The 20,808-nt window shown below is 34.5% G+C and overlaps 2 protein-coding genes across 2 annotated transcripts; one reads left to right on the plus strand and one right to left on the minus strand.

Annotated features, from left to right (window-relative positions):
- Nucleotides 1-1,852: 1,852 nt before the first annotated feature.
- Nucleotides 1,853-3,745, plus strand: LOC110876698. The gene is made up of 3 exons (XM_022124861.1): nucleotides 1,853-2,104; nucleotides 2,203-3,233; nucleotides 3,661-3,745. The coding sequence occupies exons 1-3, from the start codon at nucleotides 1,853-1,855 to the stop codon at nucleotides 3,743-3,745; spliced, it is 1,368 nt and encodes a 455-aa protein (XP_021980553.1).
- A 13,975-nt stretch (nucleotides 3,746-17,720) lies between these two features.
- Nucleotides 17,721-20,078, minus strand: LOC110879455 (26S proteasome non-ATPase regulatory subunit 14 homolog). Its single transcript, XM_022127916.2, has 6 exons — nucleotides 19,831-20,078; nucleotides 19,427-19,604; nucleotides 18,728-18,809; nucleotides 18,464-18,640; nucleotides 18,231-18,398; nucleotides 17,721-18,107 (listed from the first exon to the last, which is right to left on the minus strand). Exons 1-6 carry the CDS (start codon nucleotides 19,970-19,972, stop codon nucleotides 17,916-17,918), a joined length of 939 nt encoding a protein of 312 aa, XP_021983608.1. The 5' UTR covers nucleotides 19,973-20,078; the 3' UTR covers nucleotides 17,721-17,915.
- Nucleotides 20,079-20,808: the final 730 nt, after the last annotated feature.

Genomic DNA, 20,808 nt, shown 5'->3' on the forward strand with positions numbered 1-20,808 from the left:
TTTGATTATTAGTAATTACCGGATTTAAGATATGTTAGATGCTTATTAATTTTGCTTAAGGTCTTGGGATTTAAAATGACGAAGTCGCTCAGAGGTAGAAATTAATATGTCGACATATTCGAAAATCCTACCGCATATCTTAATTAAATCCGGGTTTATATTATTTTTGTCGTAAGCGACACGTGTCATTTATTTATTGGACATAAAATTTCGAGGTGTTACACAACCAAAGAATGCCGTTCTTTGCAAAGCAAAAGGAACCGCAGGTTGAGTTGGAGAATGTTAACATGAAGTCTGGTAACCAGAGGCCTCAGTTTCAGAATAATGCTTGGTTTCCTAAAAAGACAAATGAGAAGGCACAAGAGGAGGCATCTAGGGACCAGTCAGTACCAAACACCGATATTGGGATTCGAGATCTAAATGTACCAGTAGAAAACTTGGAGATTAAGCTGCAGGAAAGCAAAATTTCAAAAGGATGGAGGGGCAGGTCCTTTATTGGTGAAATGATTAATTTTCAAGATCTTAAAGATTTACATACACTAATGGAATTAGAAGGCATCTCTGGTGTTTCTATAAAACATTTGGGTGGTTTGCGAATACTACTAGTCTTTGAAAGTGCAACAATGGCAGAAGATTTTGTTAAACTAAAGAAAGAGCAATGGTCTTCATGGTTCTCTTCGATTTACTGGTGGGAAGGACAGAAAGTGCCTTTCCAAAGGTTTGCATGGATTATCATTAGAGGTGTGCCATTACAGTTTTGGGGTCCGGAAATATTCAATCAAATTGGTAATATGGTTGGGAAAGTGATCATTCCCTCAAATGCTTCTGATGATGACTTGGATTTATCGGTCAGCACCGTTGGGGTATTATCAGGTAAGGTGGGACGTATCAATAGTCTTTTAACGTTAACATGGGATGGCGAGCCTGTTCCAATCTGGATATCGGAAGGGGATTCGATCAATACGGAATGTTCGGAAGATTGCCGGAAAAATAAATGGTCAACGGAATGGGGTAATGGTACGCCAAAAGTCGTCAACATGGACTATGATTCATCCTCGTCGGGTTCCGAAAAGTCACAATGTAATGATGGGGTTTTTGGAAATCCAAATAAGGCCTTTAAAAATGCGGCTGACAAATCGGGTTCCAAGGAAGGTTCTATTGGTTGTAAGGATATTTCCAACATGGACCCACCAATCAATATTAATGATGACTCATCATCTGTGAACAATTCGGCGGATCTTTGTAACACACCTCCACCTCCAGTATCACGTCCTCCCAGGTCCGTTATTGAGCCCAATTCTGGTTTGGGCCTGGACGATCTTTTTAATAATGATGATGTTATTGTGGAGGACACTCCTCCTACGAAGCCCAATGAGGATAATAACATTGATCCATCTGATCCATTTAATCTAATGGATATCATCAACCAGGTGGCCCAACAAGATAAAGACTTTGACCAGCAAGATAAGATCATTGACCTCAATAATCTACCCTGCTCCTCACAACAGAGTGAGGAGAGAGAGTGTAACGTCCAGATACCTTCTCAGCTGAAATTAGGTCACAAGAAGAAAAAACACTTTTTTCCTTCATTGAAGATGAAGGATTCTCTTTGGAATGGCAGGAACCATGAAACGTCTAAAAGTCGGAGTAAATCGGCTTCTAGTCTGGGTGATTCGAAGAATGGCGAGTCGGCAGAAGATGATGGCATTACAAACAAGATCATGAGGCAGAAGATTACACAAGAAGCAGAAGCTACCATCGAAGTTGGGGAAAATTTAGGGTTTCGAGTGTCGGAATATGTCGATATTGTAATGAGACAAATTGAAGATGCTCAGGGGACAACTCGTTATCAATGAACTTCTTATCAGCGAATATCAGGGGGGCGGGTGACTTCAGTAAAGCGGAGCACATAAGGAATCTCAAAAAGAAAAATAAACTCGGCTTTATTGCTATTCAAGAAACACAGGTGTCGAATTCTCTGAACTTACAGGTCAGTGACTTTTGGGATAATACTGTCTTTGATTATGAATCTATAGAAGCTTCGGGGAGATCGGGTGGTCTTTTAAGCATTTGGGATCCAGGTCTTTTTGTTAAGAAGTCAACAGTAAAAAACAGGCACTTTTTAGCTATCATGGGGGAACTGTGCAATGGAGGGGGGATATGTCAATAGTCAATATTTATGCACCTCATGATCTATCACAGAAAAAACAATTATGGGATGATCTACTTGTCCTGATGGGTTCATTCTCGGGTCCTTGGATCTTTCTGGGTGACTTTAACTGCGTCAGGATCCCCACCGAAAGAAAGAACTCTAAATACAACAAACAAGAGGCGGAGGATTTTAACATGTTTATCAATACAGCGGGCCTGGTGGAATATACAATGTTGGGTTGTGCTTTTACATATGTGACTGACGATGGAATTAAATTCAGTAAAATTGACCGAGTCTTGGTCTGTCAGTCATTCCTTTCTTTATGGCCGTCGGCGAAATTATGGGGTTTAGCGAGATTCAAATCAGATCACAGACCACTGATTTTGTTATGCTCAGATGTGTTCTTCGGTAAAGCTCCCTTTCGTTTTTTCAATTCTTGGTTAAAGGAAGAGGGTCTTGCGGATGTCGTCAGAAAAGCATATGAGGGGGTCACAAATTCTGAACCACCTGACAAATTGCTTGCTGCAAAACTGAAAGCAGTTAAAGTCGCATTGAAACCTTGGGGTGAAAAGCTAAAGAAGAGAGATAACTTACTATTACGGGAGCTTCAAAAGAAGGTAGAGGTTTTGGATCTAAAAGCTGAATCGGCTACATTAACAGAGCAGGAGTTAAGTGATAGAGACTCATGGCTGAAAACGATAAACGAGTTGGACGAGAATAGAATGGATGACCTAAAAAAAAGGGCAAAAGTTAAATGGGCAGTAGACGGGGATGAGAATACGTCATTTTTTCATGGCGTGATCAATGGTCACAGGAAAAACAACAGAATCAACGGGCTGGAATTTGATGGTGTATGGGTTTCGCAACCGGAGGATCTTAAGAAGAGCATTAAAATGTATTATGAATCGATTTTTACTGAGCAAATGTATGATAGGCCGAAATTCATAAACAATGGTTTTAAAGTCCTATCCTTAGATCAATCTGCCATGCTTGTGAAAAGATTTTCAAAGGAGGAAATTAAGGATACAGTTTGGAATTGTGGTGGAGACAAGACACCGGGTCTAGATGGTCTTACTTTCAGGTTCTTAAAAGACTTTTGGGAGTTATTTGAGAAAGATTTTGGCCTTGCCATCGAGTACTTTTATGTACACGGCAGGCTAAATCGTGGATGCAACTCTAGTTTCATTTCACTGATCCTAAAATAAATAACCCTCACATGATCAATAATTTTCGGCCAATTAACTTGATAGGCTGCATCTCCAAAGTGGTGACCAAGATCCTAGCTAGCAGGCTTAAAATGGTTATGGATTTTCTGGTCAGCGATGTGCAAACGGCCTACATAGAAGGACACAGTATTCTTGAAGGGCCTCTAATCATTAATGAACTTATCTCTTGGGCGAAGAATAGCAAACGAAAGATTATGTTATTCAAGGTGGACTTTGAAAAGGCTTTTGACTCGATAAGTTGGGAATTTTTGGATTCAATTTTATCTCAGATGGGTTTTCCAGCTCTATGGAGGAAGTGGGTCATGGGTGTGCTAAGTACGGCTCGAACATCGGTCTTAGTCAACGGATCTCCAACAACGGAATTTGAAATTCAAAGGGGGGTTAGACAGGGTGATCCATTATCCCCCTCTCTTGTTTATCTTAGCCATGGAGGCTTTACACATTGCAACGGAAAGTGCGGTTGAATGTGGTATTCTAAAAGGCATCAAAACACCTGGTTCGGGCCCTATAATCTCACATCTTCTATATGCCGATGACGCTTTATTTGTCGGTGAATGGTCCGAAGAAAATTTTCATAACCTTGCTAGACTTCTGAGGTGTTTTCACTTATCCTCGGGTCTTCAAGTGAATTTTGCAAAAAGTAAGGTATTTGGCGTGGGGGTTAAGAATGAAGACGTCTTGGAGATGGCTACGATACTTGGATGTGATAGAGGCTTGTTACCATTCACTTATCTTGGTTTACCGGTTGGATCCAACATGGGAGTGGTAAGAAATTGGAAACCCGTCATTGAACGTTTTGAAAGCAAACTCTCTACTTGGAAGGCTAGGACATATTCATTTGGTGGAAGAACGACACTAATAAAAGCGGTCTTAGGTAATCTTCCAACTTACTATTTCTCATTATTTAGTGCTCCGGTTCATGTCATTAAATATTTAGAAAAGGTAAGGCGTAGATTCTTGTGGGGTGGTTGTTTGGACAAGAACAAGATGTGTTGGGTACCATGGTTTAAAGTTGTGGCACCTAAACAACAAGGGGGATTGGGTATTGACAGCCTTGCGTCAATGAACAAGGCTATGATGGTCAAATGGATTGTGAAATTTACGAATGAATTAACTCATTTATGGACGAAGATAATAATGGCAAGTCGGCAATTCATGGGAGAGATCGTAACTTCACAACTATTCTGTTGTTGAAGTCGATTAGTGGGGTATGGAAGAATATTGTTCATTTAGGTAAGGGGGATAGTCTTAAACTGACTGATGTAGAAAACAGGCTGGAAGTTCAATTGGGGTGCGGGAATAAAACCTTCTTCTGGTTAGACAAGTGGGTTGGGAATCGTTCACTGAAAGACCAATTTCCTCTTCTCTTTGAGCTACAAGCAGACAAAAAATGTATGGTGCAGCAGCGATATACAATAGCGGATGGGAAAATAAGGTGGAACTGGGGTGGTGAGTCACCGATTTCTCAATCGGAAACTGCAGAACTATGGGAGGAATGTATTAAACAGCTGGAAAATGTTCTAGTGAATAATAGAGCGGATACTTGGCTATGGAAACAGGGAGATAGTCGAGAAGAATTTAAGGTTGGTTGCCTTCGTGCTGAATTGGACGAAATTAGCATCATCCCGGAAACGCAAGTTCTTAGATGGCTCCATTGGATACCGAAGAAAATCAATTGTTTTCTATGGAGAGCGGTGTTGGATCGTATACCGACTAGAGACGCTTTGGCATTGAGGAACATACACATCCCCTCGATTCTATGTGTACTTTGCAACACACACAATGAATCGGTGGATCACTTACTGATATCTTGTCAATATTCTCATCTTGTTTGAACGGCGATCTCGTTATGGGTAAAAATCCCCCTTCCGAGGTACCTTCTCAGCGTCGTTGGGTTACTGGAACATATTGATACACACACTGCATCACAGGAAAAAAAGAAGGCAGTTTATCTAGTCATTGCGGCGACATGCTGGACCTTATGGCGGATAGAAATAACGTGATTTTCAATGGTAAAACAACTCAGATTTCACGAGCTATCGGCGACATCAAGTCACTCTCATTTTTATGGGTTAAAGCAAGGGCTGGAATCGTGGATCTAGACTGGAAAGACTGGGTTGAATTCAAGTGTTTCAAATGAGGTTTTTGTATTGTGTGTAATGTTTTATTTATTTTGCTGTACCTGTACTTATATCACTGTCTTAGCATCTTGCTAAGGCTGTGGTTGTATTTCTCTTTATAAAAATCGCCTTCTTTAAAAAAAAATCTATTTTATATACGTGTATTTAAAAGTGATAAAGGTTGTGAAATACAAGAAGTTATTTTTTGTGTGAGTTTTATTGTTTGTGTATTTATTTTATATGTTATGTTTCTTTTTTATGTATAGAAGATTTTGTAGAATGAGTTTAAAATTTGATTTTGTTTTATTGATACTCATTTATTGAAATTCATATTCTTAAATATGAAAATAAACATATATTATAAGATACATATATGCTTATATATTAAAACCAAAAACCCAATGAGATACATATATGCTTATATAATAAAACCAAGACCCGTTATCATCACTTTGGTAGGGTGGTAGAGGCTTTGTGCCTCTTGGGGAGAGACCAGAGTTCAATTTCTGACATGGATAAAATTTAGTGTAATTTAGGAGTAATGTTATGTAACCTTTGCCGTTAAAAAAACCAAAACCCAATGCAAGAAACAAAAGATCAAGGACAACGATAGGTAGCCTTATTGGTTGGTCTACGTTGCAACTGTGAAACAAAAGCCAAATTTTCTGCCCTAACTAAGGTTGTACGGAGTGATGGCGGCATAGGGTCGGCATGCCCCAAGATGGGCCGGCAACAACTCCGGGTTGCCCCGGCATTGCAGCGGCGTGGCATACGCGACATCGAGAGGACAATGAAGACGGAGCGATGTGAATGTTGGAAAGAGGGTGACCGTTGTAAATTTGAACGTTAGGGGTTTTTAAAAATATAAACCCTTTTTTTATCTATAAATACCATTCCACCCTATTTTTATTTACACCACTTCTCCTAATCTCTCTATATTTTTAGAAAATAATCTCTACAAAACCCAACCTCTCTTACAAATTCTTTCGCCAAGTTTTCTAATTTATGGATCCATTCAACCCGAATCGAAACCCAAACAATCCGAACCCCAACCCGAACACCAACCCGAACACAAACCCGAATGCTAACATCTTCTCGGCTCCCGCCTACTCGCCTATATCGAGTCGTATCCAGAAAAAGACGGTCGCGTTTTGCAAAAAATGAAAGACGAGATAGCAAAAAAATGGCCTAGACATCGAGTCGTTTCTAGTTATTTAAATTTTTTGTTATCCTGTTTTTAAAATTTTACATTTTTAGTTATGTAATGTTATTTAAAATCTAGTTATTTTAATTTTGGTATTTAATCTAATTTTGTTTTTATATTTATTGTAATTTAATTAATAAAAAAGGGCATGCCTATCCACACTTCCTTGCTCTATAATTTGGGTCATCATCCCACCTTGTGATGATGTGACTGCTGACGTGAAGCTCCGTCCTAGAAGACGGACGAAAACCACTCCTCATAGCCTAACCGAGGCACGTGATCATAAATTTATAATGTAAGGCGAGCTTTATGGTTGATAAGACAGATTTAATGGTGTAATAACCGTGTGGGTACAAGACAAGTGTCAAAAGTTAACCTAGCAACCAAATGAGCCAAATCATCTACATCTAGGCAATTATCAAAATAACATGAATATGGTATAAAATATAGTCGCTCATCTATACTATATAATAAAAGAAACCGTTTTAGGGACACTTGTCATCATATTAGGCCATATCTTATGGATAATTATTGTTTTAGTTTAATATCTTCTAATTAGTTATAGATAACTCTCATACTAAATATTATTTTATTTAATATTTTATAGATAATTATTATTTAGTTTAATCTGTTCTAATTAATTATAGATAACCCTCCTACTAAATATTATTAATGAGTAAACTGCCAAAATAGTCCCCGAGGTTTGGTCACTTTTGCCACTTTAGTCCAAAACTTAAACCTTTTGAATCTGGATCTCTGTGGTTTCAATTTTGTTGCCATTTTCATCCAAAATCACAATATGATCAGATTTTTCAGTTAACATTTATCTTTTTTATCTTTTTCCTCCCTTTTAATGAAGGACAAAATGGTTAGATTTTATATTTTGCTTTTGAATGAAAATGACAACAAAATTAAAACCACATGGGGCCCAGAAGTGGCAAAATTGACCAAACATCAGTGACCATTTTAGTAGTTTACTCTATTATTAATTTAAGATATTTTAAATAACCAAATTATTTATCACCAAAACCAAACTTTTTATTAACATATTATTTATTTTTATTTTCATTATTAAAAAAATATTATATCGATAAGATTTAAACTAATAATATTTAGTAGGAGGATTATCTATAATATAAGATATTAAACTAAATAGTATTAGTAGGAGGGTTATCTAGATTAGAACCCCGTGTATTACACGGGCTGAATAAATGTGAATTTATATACTAAATAATAAAATAAAATATCTTTAAAAACTTTGTTTATTACATGGATTGAATACATATAATTTTATATACTAAAAAATAAAAAGTTATATCTTTAAAAACCCCTTGTATTGTTGTACAGGTTGAATAAATATTATTTATATATTTAAAAACCCCCGAGTATTGTACGGGTTGAAAAATCTAATTTTATATATCAAATAATAAAAAAGTTATATTTTTAAAAACTCATGTATTACACAGGTTGTATAAATGTAATTTTGTATAGTAATTTATAAAAAAAATATATCTTTAAAAAACCCCATGTATTACACGGGTTGAATTTATATATCAAATAATAAAAAATTATATTTTTAAATACCTCATATAATACACGGGTTGGATAAATGTAATTTTGTATAGTAAATGATAAAAAAAGTTGTATCTTAAAAAACTCCGTGTGTTACACAGGTTGAATAAATGTAATTTTATATAGTAAATAATAAAAACTTATATCTTTAAAAAACCTCGTGTAATACACGAGTTGAGTTCTGATTAATTTCAGATTTTGATATCCTGCATTTTCTCTCCTATTAAATAATAATAATTTTTCTCTCCTTAAAATTACATCTTAAGTCATATTCTTATTTTTATAAAACATATTTAAAAAATATATAATATGTTATTTAAAATAAATATATTTAAAACATTTACTGATTATAAAAAGTTAAATATATTTAGAATATATTACTGATTATAAAGAGTCATAGACAATTTAAATATGTTACCTAAATTTGGATGTAAAAGTATAAACGTAAATATTAAAATAAAATCTCTCTACAATATAATAAAACTATAATGTAACATATTCCTATATCTAAGGAAATATATTATAAAAATAATAATTTAATATTAATAGTATATTTTCTAAATAAGTTTTTAATCTATACTATATCTCTACGTATATCTCATAATTATATATATTAAATAGTATATCTCTACGTATATCTCATAAATTATTATTTTACCCAAATTTGGATGTAAAAGTATAAACGTAAATATTAAAATAAAATCTCTCTAAAATAAAAAATAATAATAAAACTATAATGTAACCTATTCCTATATCTAAGGAAATATATTATAAAATTAATAATTTAATATTAATAGTATATTTTCAAAATAAGTTTTTAATCTATACTATATATCTCTACGTATATCTCATAATTATATATATTATATAGTATATCTCTACGTATATCTCCTAAATAATTATTTAATTTTAATAGGCTAAAAAATAGATGGCTTCAATGAGTGACATGTGTCCCCAACATCAGTGACCATTTTAGTAGTTTACTCTATTATTAATTTAAGATATTTTAAATAACCAAATTATTTATCACCAAAACCAAACTTTTTATTAACATATTATTTATTTTTATTTTCATTATTAAAAAAATATTATATCGATTTTATTACATAATTTTTAATAAATTGTATATAACTTTCAATATTACTTTATATATAAAATTAGATTTATTACGGGTTTTTAAATATAATTTATATTTTATCACTCAAATGACTGATTATTCGCTTCTTGAATAGCATGTTTGACCACCGTTTCTTCTTTTCAATAATCATCTCCGCAATCACCATATTTGTCGCGTACCGAGTATATGCATTAGTTTTTTAAAATATAATTTTCTTTATTTGGTATATAAAATTATATTTATTCAAGCTGTATAATACACGGGGGTTTTTAAAGATGTAACTTTTTTTATTATTTGGTAAACAATATTCTATTTATTCAACCCGTGCAATACACGTACACGTGGTTTTAAAGATATAACTTTTTTTATTATTTGGTTTATAAAATTACATTTATTCAACCCGTACAATATGGTTCTTATAAATATAATTTTTTATTACTTAATATCTAAAAATGATATTTATTCAACCCGTGTAATAAAGGGGTTTTTTAAATATATATTGTTTTATTATTTAATATATAAAATTCATTTATTCAACCCGTGTAATACACGGGGTTATAACCTAGTGAATATATATATAATTTATGTAAATTAAAATAAATATTTAATTCATACAATAATTTATAATGTTACATCTTTATAAAAACGGTTTAATAAAACTTATTTGTTAAATAAATGTTGGATAAGATCTTCGCCAAAACGATTACTTTTTAAATTAACTTAGTCAAATTAATTGGATTACACAAATTAAGTGATGCTCAACCAAAGAAGAAAAGAGACAAAACTCAAACCAGTATGTAAGAAAAGATGCATTGCATATCAAGTTTTTGTCTTCCTTTCTCTCTTGATCTGATTTTATTATTGCTTTGTTAAAAGTTTGATCACAAAGTTGAATTCATTGTTTGAATATTCACAACAAATGAAAGTTGTCTCACATGATCCACTTGAATTCATTGTTTGAATATTCACAACAAATGAAAGTTGTCTCACATGATCCACAGTTAGTTTGCAGCTTGACCATATCATCCGCCGTATGTACAGTGACGGACCCAAGAATTATTTGTTAAGGGTGCGGATGAGGGGTTCAACCATATTTTCAAGAGGTGTGTTCGCGTTTTTTGTCTAAAAAAATACACTAAAATATTTTTTCAAGGGGTGCGCTCGCCCAACAAAGAAGACACTTAGGCCCGCCCCTGCGTCTGAATCCTGGCCAAATCTTTTCACTCTTTTTCCTCTTGGTTATTTAAACATCTCTCTATCTCTATTATTCTGACTAACCTCTTGCATATTTAAAACCAGAAATATTTTTCATATTCTTGAGTGACTATATCAATCCATATCCAAGGTTGATATTCAAGAACAAATGAAATAGTGTGTGGTAAATTCATTGTAACACCTTACTCATTCACTCATAGTTGGTGATGACTACGATCTTATTGAAAAGTTATAGTGGTGACACTAACATTCTAGTATCCTAGTGAGTAGTGAGACGTTCAAAACGTTATCATTACCTTATTTAGTGAGACGATTCAAAGAGGGATCACTACATTGCTTGGTGAAAAAAATTCAAAGGTAGTCATTATTTTACTTAGTGAGACAATTGTAAAGAAGATCATTATCTTGCTAAGTGAAACGTTATTAGTAGAAATAAACTCTTTGTTGATACCAATGAGCGGATGTACGGTGGGTTCGTTAACACCCACCCGAACTGCTATAAATCTTTATGTTTTTGTGTGTTCATTTCTCTTTATACTCTCGTATAATTAACAAATAAATTTTTAATAAGAAAATATTATAATAAATAAAAATATTACAAACATTGGTCATAGTGGTCGCTAACATCTTGTAATCTTATATAATACTTTATGTGAAAGATAATAGTCAAATGAAGATAAATTTATATGCTTTTGTATCAGATAATATAAATAGGTAGATTAAAAAATGTTTAGACGACGACAAATGCTTGTGCAACCTTTAGTTGCATGTGGGAATTAAGTAGGGAATGTGTAGGGTCCGATGAATATCTATAAACTGGAGATGAAGCCGACTTGAGTCGGCCCCTAAAACTTTGAAGCTTTGGAAGGTTGCGGCTTAACTTTTATTGGTTTAGGCAGCCAACTCATGAACACGTTTTCCGGAAAGACATATGTTGCTTCATTCATACTATTTCTATTTCCATCTATCATAATATTTTGATCTTCTAAAAATCTAGATACATGACCCCGTTAAAAGAAACTTTAAACTTTTAAGACTTTCAAGTGTTATATAGCATGTGATTCTCGTTTATTATATGATTTTTATGTATCTGACTTTTGAGTAATATTTGTTTATCGAACATGGTATGAATAACTAAATTAATTGAAACAAACCAAAACCAAACCAAACTCTATATATTTTTGTATTTTTTATTGATAATATGTTAAACAGTTTATAAATATAGTTGCCGCCTATTCTTCTTTATAAACTGAAAGAATTGTTATTAATTTTGTTTAACCTATAATATAACTAGGTTAGAACCCCGTGTATTACACGGGTTGATTAAATGTAACTTTATAAATTAAATAATAAAAAATTATATCTTTATGAACCCCGTATATTCTACGAGTTAAATAAATGTAATTTTATATATCAAATAATAAAAAAAAAGTTATATCTTTAAAAATCATGTGTATTACACATATTAAATAAATGTAATTTTGTATACTAAATATTAAAAACGTCGTACCTTTAAAAAATCCGTGCATAATCGGGTTGAAAAAATCTACCAAATAATAAAAAATTACAAACTTAAAAACCCCGTATATTACACGTGTTGAATAGATCTAAAAAAAGTTATATCTTTAAAAACCACGTGTTGAATAGATCTAAAAAAAAGTTATATCTTTAAAAACCATGTGTGTTACATAGATTAAATAAATGTAATTTTGTATATTAAAATACTAAATATGTCGTATCTTTAAAAAACCCGTGTGTAGTCGGGTTGAAAAATCTACCAAATAATAAAAAAATTATATCCTTAAATCTAATTTTACATAGCAAATAATAAAAAAAACATTGTCAGCGATCACCAACACCGGAAAATCTTGTAAAAACAAAATAAATAAAAACGGGAAAAAAATAACGCCGAATGAAAAGAAGACGTAAAATCTTTGAATCACGCGTTGCTGAGAAATTAAATCAAAACGTAAAACATAGAAAAAATAACTAAGTCCATCCAGGACCCGCGTGTTGGACGAACTTATCAAACGCAGAAAAATAGATGTGACGCAACGGGCCAATCAAATGGGAAAAAATATACGAAAAAATACATTGTCAGCGACCACCAAAACCGGAAAATCTTGTAAAAACAAAATAAATAAAAACGGAAAAAAAATAACGCCGAATGAAAAGAAGACGTAAAATCTTTGAATCGTGCACGCTCGTTACTGAGAAATTAAATCGAAACGTAAAACATAGAAAAAATAACTAAGTCCATCTTGGACCCGCGTGTTGGACGAACTTATCAAACGCAGAAAAATAGATGTGACGCGACGGACCAATCTAATGGGAAAAAATATACGAAAAAATGTTGAACCTCACACGCATGTTGCGATGCGTTAACTCACAAAATTTAGAACGAAACGAAAAGCTTGGAAAAGATGAAAAGTATGGTGGACTAAAATTGAAAATAAAAAAGAGTTGGGATTAAATTGCAAAAGATGAAAAACTTTGAGTTAAAATAAAAATACAAAGGGTCTAAATTGCAAAATTGAAGTTATTTATTAATTTTAGATAAAGATAAAGATAAAAATAAGTGATATCTATATATTTATATATTGGTTATTTATTAATTATTAATATTATTATTAAAAGAAATTTATTAAACAAACATAAATAAAAATTTATGGGGTTGAAGGAGAGAATGACACGTGTATAAAAGATGGTTTCTTTTATTATAGAGTAAACTGTAATTTTACCCCCTGTGATTTGCGGGTGCTGACACCCTTACCCCCTATTTTCAAAAAAATTCTCTCTTACCCTCCGCGTTTGCCTGATTGCATCAATGTTCACCCCTTAGTGTGTGAAAAGACGTTTTTGCCCCTGATAAAAAAAGAATTAAAGTAAACGACAGATTTACACCCTGTACTTTACCTTCACTAACAATCTGACATGTTTACAACCTATTTTATTAAAGTCGTCTTCTCCGGCGATATTCCGACCACCGGAGCAAAACCAGTAACTCGTCTCTAAACTAACCGGGTTCATGCTCACCTAGTCGAACCTATAACACATGTACATCGCTCTGTTCAAACGTCTCATCCTGAACCCATAACCCATTTGCAACCAAGTTGCACCAGCCCTATTTGAAATCCCATGAACGCATAAGAGAAAAACCAATGATGGAAGTCGGATGGTCGGGTTCGGTTTTGGCCAGCATTTACACTGTTTGACCAGTCTCTGAAGCTCATAGACTGCGAAGCAGGAAGGAATTGAAAGTGTAGATAGAGTAGTTTAGAACTCTGGCGTGCTTCCGACTTAGTCCCGATGGCACCAGGGAAGAAATCGTGTGATTTTTTGGATACGAAAGGGTGTGGATGAGGAAGACGACTTAAATAAAACAGGTTTTGTTCCGACGTGCTTCCGACTCGGTCCCGGTGGCACCAGGTTTTGCTCCGGTGGTCGGAATATCGCCGGAGTGGTCGGAACATCGCCGGAGAAGACGACTCTAATAAAACATGGTGTAAATGTGTCAGCGTAGGTAAAACACAAGGTGTACAACTGAAGCTTTACTATATATATAGGTAAGATTACGAAGACGCTCTTTTGGTAAGGTTACAGTTTTACCTCTCAGAGGGTACATTGATGCAATCAGGCAAACGCATGGGGTAAGATAGTAATTTTTTGAAAATAGGGGGTAAGGGTATCAGCGCACCCAAAACACATGGGGTAAAACTACAGTTTACTCTTGGATTTATTAATTGCATTTAGTTTGAATCCAAACACTTCTAAAGCTGATGGTTAACCAAATCAACTGAACCAATTTTTTTTTCAAATAACCGAGTCAACTAAAACGTTTATAAATAATATTGATAACTTACGAAAATCGAAAAACTAAAACTTTTAGGCTTGGTTTTAGCCCATACCCGAAATGAAACATACCCTACTCCTTCCCACATCATAATTTCGTTGCTCAGTATCCCAACTAATATGTGTTCTCACCCACTCCCCACCCTTAAGAAAATATCTCGATCTCACTCAGTTACCTAAAACAAACAAAGTCTACACCTAAAATAAAGAGACCACATAGAAGTTGCCAAGCGCCCCAGAACCAACTGGCCTAAATCAATCTCACACAAAAGATATTATTTTTGCTCTAGATTCTTTCTAACAATCCATTTCTAAGTCTCAATAATTGGGTACCACCAACTAACCAATTCAAACTACTTGTGGTTCAAATACATAGACAACATCTATGGTAAATGTCTAAAAGAGCATCTACAATTCAGATAATAATCATTCACAAACGTGTTTAGTTACATATAAACATTTATCCTCTAATAAACAGTCAATTCCTCTACAATACAACATCCTTCAGTTTTCACGTCATCACCGCCTATTACAACAATTTTTTTTTATAATAAACTATCCAATTTTTTAATATCGTATAATTAAATAACATTAAAATATGTATTTATGTAAAACAAAATTATATAATATAATGTGTTTAGAAGTTCAATAAGTTGATATATTTATACTTATATTCTTTCGGTTTTTTCAAAAATTATTAAAATTTATATAAACTGATATTATAATAGGTTAATATATTTATAAGTTGTATAAATTCCTAGACCTTATTAAAAAGTTCAATTTTAATGAGTTTTTAAGGTTAATAATAATGTATAAACTATACAGCGTTATCAAGATTCAAGAACACGACATCCAAAATCTGGTCAAGCTGTAACAAACGAATCAGGTAAATCAAGTACAAGAACGCAAACATGGTCAAGTTACAGGTTCAGTTCCAAGCAAATCAAGCAGCGATGATGAAGTCTAGGTAAGGTTTAGGCGGATAAAAATATGTTGAAAGTGTAGACACGGTATGTATGAGTTGCAAGTGCTTTCTGATGTCCTACAAAGCACCATCTATCGGTGTAAGTTGATTTGGCTGGAATCGATGGTGGATCATCTTTTTAATTGGAGGTGGGGGATGAACACAGGTAGACAACTGATGAATTCGAAGCGGGGATGATTTAAGTGGGGAGCAGTTTTGTCATTCTTATTTTTTAAAAATTTCAATTTCTTTCGTAATTTTACAAACCAAACACAATGCAAAACTTCATTTGAATCAATTCTAATTCCACTAAATTCCAACACCTTTTAAGATTTCAATTTCATCGAAAAAAATTTTGCGAACCAAACAACCCCTTGTAATGGAAGTGATAATTCAACTGTGCTTACGAGGGAATTGAGAAAATTTCAATGTAAATGAATAAAATGGAAACTTTTAGGTTAAAGTGATATGTAACTTTGTGTAGATTGTGATCTTACTAGATAAGATTGATAGAAGTAAGTCAGTAACGCTATGAAGTATGTAATTGACTATAGATAATTTGTAAAGATTAGCTTGTGCACAAATTTGGGTTGATTTTAAGGTCAAACTGCAACTTACTACACGTTCAATCATAAAGAGAGATGTAAGCGTAAGGTAAAACATACCCCTCGAGCATAACCATTATAAGGCTAAAGGGTGTGGTCATGACCCTCATGACCACCATGACTCACCATATCATCGCCATGTCACCCAACTCTAATCCAACATCCACAACCACTACCTTAAGTGTGTGGTCATGACTCAAACCACTGTCCCCTTATTTATTTTAATTTATATTGTATAAAGGAAAAGGGAAAAGGATTTTAAAAAATGAAATTAAAACAATTTTAAGTATGGTCATTGAGTTACAGTATTACTAGTCTACTATTTTTGTGGTACTTATGATTTTACTATTGAAAAAAATCACGTTTAGATGACCTATATCTTATTATCTTGTATTTATGGGCTTATGGCACATGGTCTTTGAGATCCACAGGCCGACTTGCTCTCGTATACATAGAACTATAGAAGTAGGGGTGACAAACTTTCGGGGACAACCTGATTAACCCAGTAAACCAGCTCATCTCGGTCCAAAACCGCCATAGTTAGGATCGGTGTTCAGTAGGGGTGACAAACTTTTGGGGACAACCTGATTAACCCAGTAAACCAGCTCAACCCGGTCCAAAACTGCCATAGTTAGGATCGGTGTTCAGTACTAAAAAAATATAGAGTAATTAGTTTCAGGTCTGTTCGCTCCAGACCTGAGTGAAACCTGAGAGAGGAATTACCGAATTAAGAAAAACATTGAACCTAATATGTGTTCCCTTCCCAGTTGCTACTTTATCGACTTCTTTACATAAAACATAGTGAAAGCACATCATCTCCAACATAGTTATTAAAGGCGCTAAACGCACTCAAGGCGCATAGGCCTCGCATGGGGCCTAGGCGCAAAGCTTTGCGCAAAAAAAGCGTGGGCCTGAGAAAAATTAAGCGCATAATGAAAAAAAGTTAAAAATATATTATGTATTAGAAAAAGAATACTATTCTTCAAATAAAATAAACATATTCTATTATATAAAACTATATATCATCTATTTAGAACCAAAAGTTCTAAAAACATTAGTGTATTAGTGTAGAAAAGTAGTTTTCCATAGATAAAAGTAGAAATCTAGCTAGAATCTTGTCGGAATTTAGAGAATTTGGCCGGAAACTATCCGGAATCTAGGAATCTCGCCGGAATGTGCGCCTGAACCATCACCTGGAGAATTAAAGCGCAATTTCCTGGACTTAAAGCGCAACTGCCTCGCCTCGCCTAAAAAATGGGCCTAGGCGCTAGAGGCGATGGCTTTTAATAACTATGATCTCCAATCACCTGCGCTTCTCACTGAGGGAGTGCTTTTGTCGAGAAACTTGTCCACCGGAATGTACGACCACCACAGAAAATATGAAATAGTTGTAAAGGGCAATCACACATAACGGGGAATTAACTCTTATCTATAAATGGTCTGATCCTCAGGTTTAATAATCTACAAACTTTGGTTTCAGGTTCAGACCGAGTCAGTTTGGTCCCGTCCTAACCGGTTTCGACCTGACGCACACCCTATTAGATGACATCAAACTAGTAATCATGTACTTTTAAGCTTTGCAACATGTGTTAGGACTTAAGGTAGGTAACATATTGGGTCAGTTTTCCTATTTCTCAAATAATTAATGTATTACAAGTGATTAGCAAAACTGTATTATAAAACAACAATAATATATAAAAAAACAAGGTAACTTAGGTTATAAGAACCTAAATAAACTTTTGATTACTTTCTACTTGTTCGACACACGAGTCCAATAAGGGCAGATTTGTGTTGAACAAAATCATGTGTACACGAGTCTTGTAAAAAGATATTAAATCAAGTAAAAAAGCACGGTCAATAATGTACCAAAACACGAATGATCAGAACTCTAGAAAGAAACCGTGTCGAGCATTGTACCTAATGTCTGAATGATATTGGATGACATGAGATTGGAGACATGTTCTTCTAGATGTTTCTTTGCATCCTGTCTTCCCACATTTGCAATTGCTAGCTTCTCCGGAGACAGTTTGTCTTCTTCCTGAACCGCCTTGTTATATTTGATGGCTAGACTCAGCATCTCCTGCAAACACAACGTTTATCCAACAATATACTTCATACATCAACGTTACTTAATGATGTAAGTTTATGTTAATGTGTGACAAAATTATCATGGGTATTTGAGTTCATTGAAAAAGATGCTGACCTGGACAGTCTGTTCGTTGGTTTTTGAATGGGCATCAAATCGTTCGAGTTTCAATCCATCAGTCCACTTCTTCTTGTGAAGGTTCAATAACATCTTCTCTTCAAGTTCATTCTTCCTGTAATTAATAGCTATCGAATAGTAGTGTCTGTTCAACCCGTGAATCAGTGCCTACAAAAACAAGATCAATAAACATCCTAATAATCCCAAAGATCTGAGATATGTCAAGGACTCACTTGGATGGACGGTTTATTAAGATGGCCAAGGTTGGATGTTGTTTGGCGTGGTTCTTGGCCGAGCATCATGGTTTGCGGGTTTATAAGGCGGAAGGCATCGATCACAACCTTCCCTTTCACACTCTGGATTGGATCCACCACCACTGCAACGGCTCTTTGATTTAGAGCTTCAAAACTCTACAATTTGGTTCATTTGAGGTAAACTTTATTAGTAAAATTTATTAACGTAGTAGTGTAATAAATAAGGTAAAGTTTATGCACTACCTGTTGTGTGTTGATGTCAACTCCAGATAACCAACAACCAAATCCGGGATGTGAATGGTACCATCCAACCACCATCTCTGGTCTGTGGCAACAAGAAGGTTTAAGATAAGTGTATTTGAAGGGCGTCAAGAAAATAAAATGATAACTCTATAGCTAATTAAAAAAAACATACATCTTTTTATAAATTCATCCGAATCTTTTAAAAAATAATCCAAAAATTATAAATGTCAAACCCATATCCAGAAGCCAACCATAGAGACAATAAGATTGATATTCCTCCACCGTTGCAAAATTTCAAATCATCGTGAAAGTAAACAAATAAAAACCTCTTGGCGATAAACTAAGATGTCAAGGAAACAAGACAGCACCCAATTTGCGGAAAACAAAAGCGTCACTAACTGAGTAACTAAGAGCAATCGATTCGATGCATATGCATTAAATGTCACATTAACTTCATTAGAACACTAGTAATATCTTGTATTATCCCAAAATTATATTCAAATTTCAATGCACATAACAGTAGATAGAAGCATATAATACGAATCCAACCAGAATTAACATTTCATGGCTGTGACATGAAATCAAAATACATCAAACCTCTTGAGTAACAACTAATAGTTTAATTCAGCGAGTTTATATGGCCATAACCCTACGAGACTATGACACAAACAACTCGATGCATTAAAATCACAAAAATACCTCCCAGTTTGTTTAAGCATATCAAGCATATTAGTTTGGAAAACATGATCAACCGCTTCAACACTAACACCAGTACCACTCTGTGGCATAGCGAAAACATCCACCACCCGAACCGTATACTCATCAACAAATTCACCAAGCATCAATCCCATCACTTCCATAGGCACTCCCGCTCTCCCTACACACCAACAAAACCATCTATTAACCCCTAATTCTATTCAATAACACAACAATTCACCCAAATTACAAAACATACAGCAAAAACAAACATATTAACAAATTAAAACCATCTGTTAACCCCTAATTCTGTTCAGTAACACAAAAATTCACCTAATTTTTATGACATATGGCAGAAGCAAACATTTTAATTTAGTAAAATAAACCCTAACAAGTGGTGAATTTACCGTGTTTAAGCATCTTGAGGAGGGCTAGTGAGGAGATGTAAACTTGCTCCGATGTATCGAGCGTCGGAGAGTCCGGTGGTGGATGACCTAACGCGCCTCCGGCTCCGGCGAACATCCTCTGTAGCCGTTCCATCCCTGACATTGCGTTCCGATCAACAGATTATAATTTCTTGGGTAACACGACAAGATCTCCCCGGAACTGAAAGGTTTTTTTTTTTCTTCCGACAAATATGCAATGGGTTATATATATATTTTTTTGAAAGATCACTGGGTTATATATTTAGGTTACCTAAGGCTAGTTATTAGGCCCTTCGGGGCGTCTTCGGTATGCCGAAGCGGGGTGGAGAGAAGGAAGGCGGTAAGACACCGCCAACCCTTCGGTAAATGAAATCGGGGAGGAAAGAAGGAGGGAAGCCGGTGGCGGCTCACCGAGAGAGAGGGAGGAGAGAGAAGGCAGCTGTCCAATCAGGTATTTTCTTTTTTTTTTTTTTTTTTTTTTTTTAAAAAAAAAAACCAATTCACCTAATAGGGGAGTGGCGCCATCAAATGGGGGTGTTAGGGGAGTTTAAGAGGGGAGTTGACGTGGCACACGGGGATTGGTTTGGCGTAAGAGAGGGCACTCACCTATTAGGTGTGCACCCCCTTCACCCTTAGTAAGAGTTAAACGCCGCATATTTATTGCGGTTTGCTATTTTTTCAACTTTTATTCATAATTTTTTAAAATTACAGCTATAGTCCGTAATTTTTGTAATTTCGTTCTCGGATAATCTCTAGGCCTAACATCATCTAGTTTTCTCAGTTAAAAGGATGTGAAATGACAAAAATACCCTTACTATAAAACAAAATAACTTAACCTATTAAATAGATTTATTTATTTTTAAGACTCACTCCTTTATAAAAACAAAATAACAAACCCACCCCCACCTTTCTCTCTCTTTCTTCTCTCTATCTTCTCATTCCACCTACAACGGCGATTTC

This window comes from Helianthus annuus, chromosome 9 (genome assembly GCF_002127325.2).
Source record: "Helianthus annuus cultivar XRQ/B chromosome 9, HanXRQr2.0-SUNRISE, whole genome shotgun sequence".
In the NCBI taxonomy this organism is placed as follows: domain Eukaryota; kingdom Viridiplantae; phylum Streptophyta; class Magnoliopsida; order Asterales; family Asteraceae; genus Helianthus; species Helianthus annuus.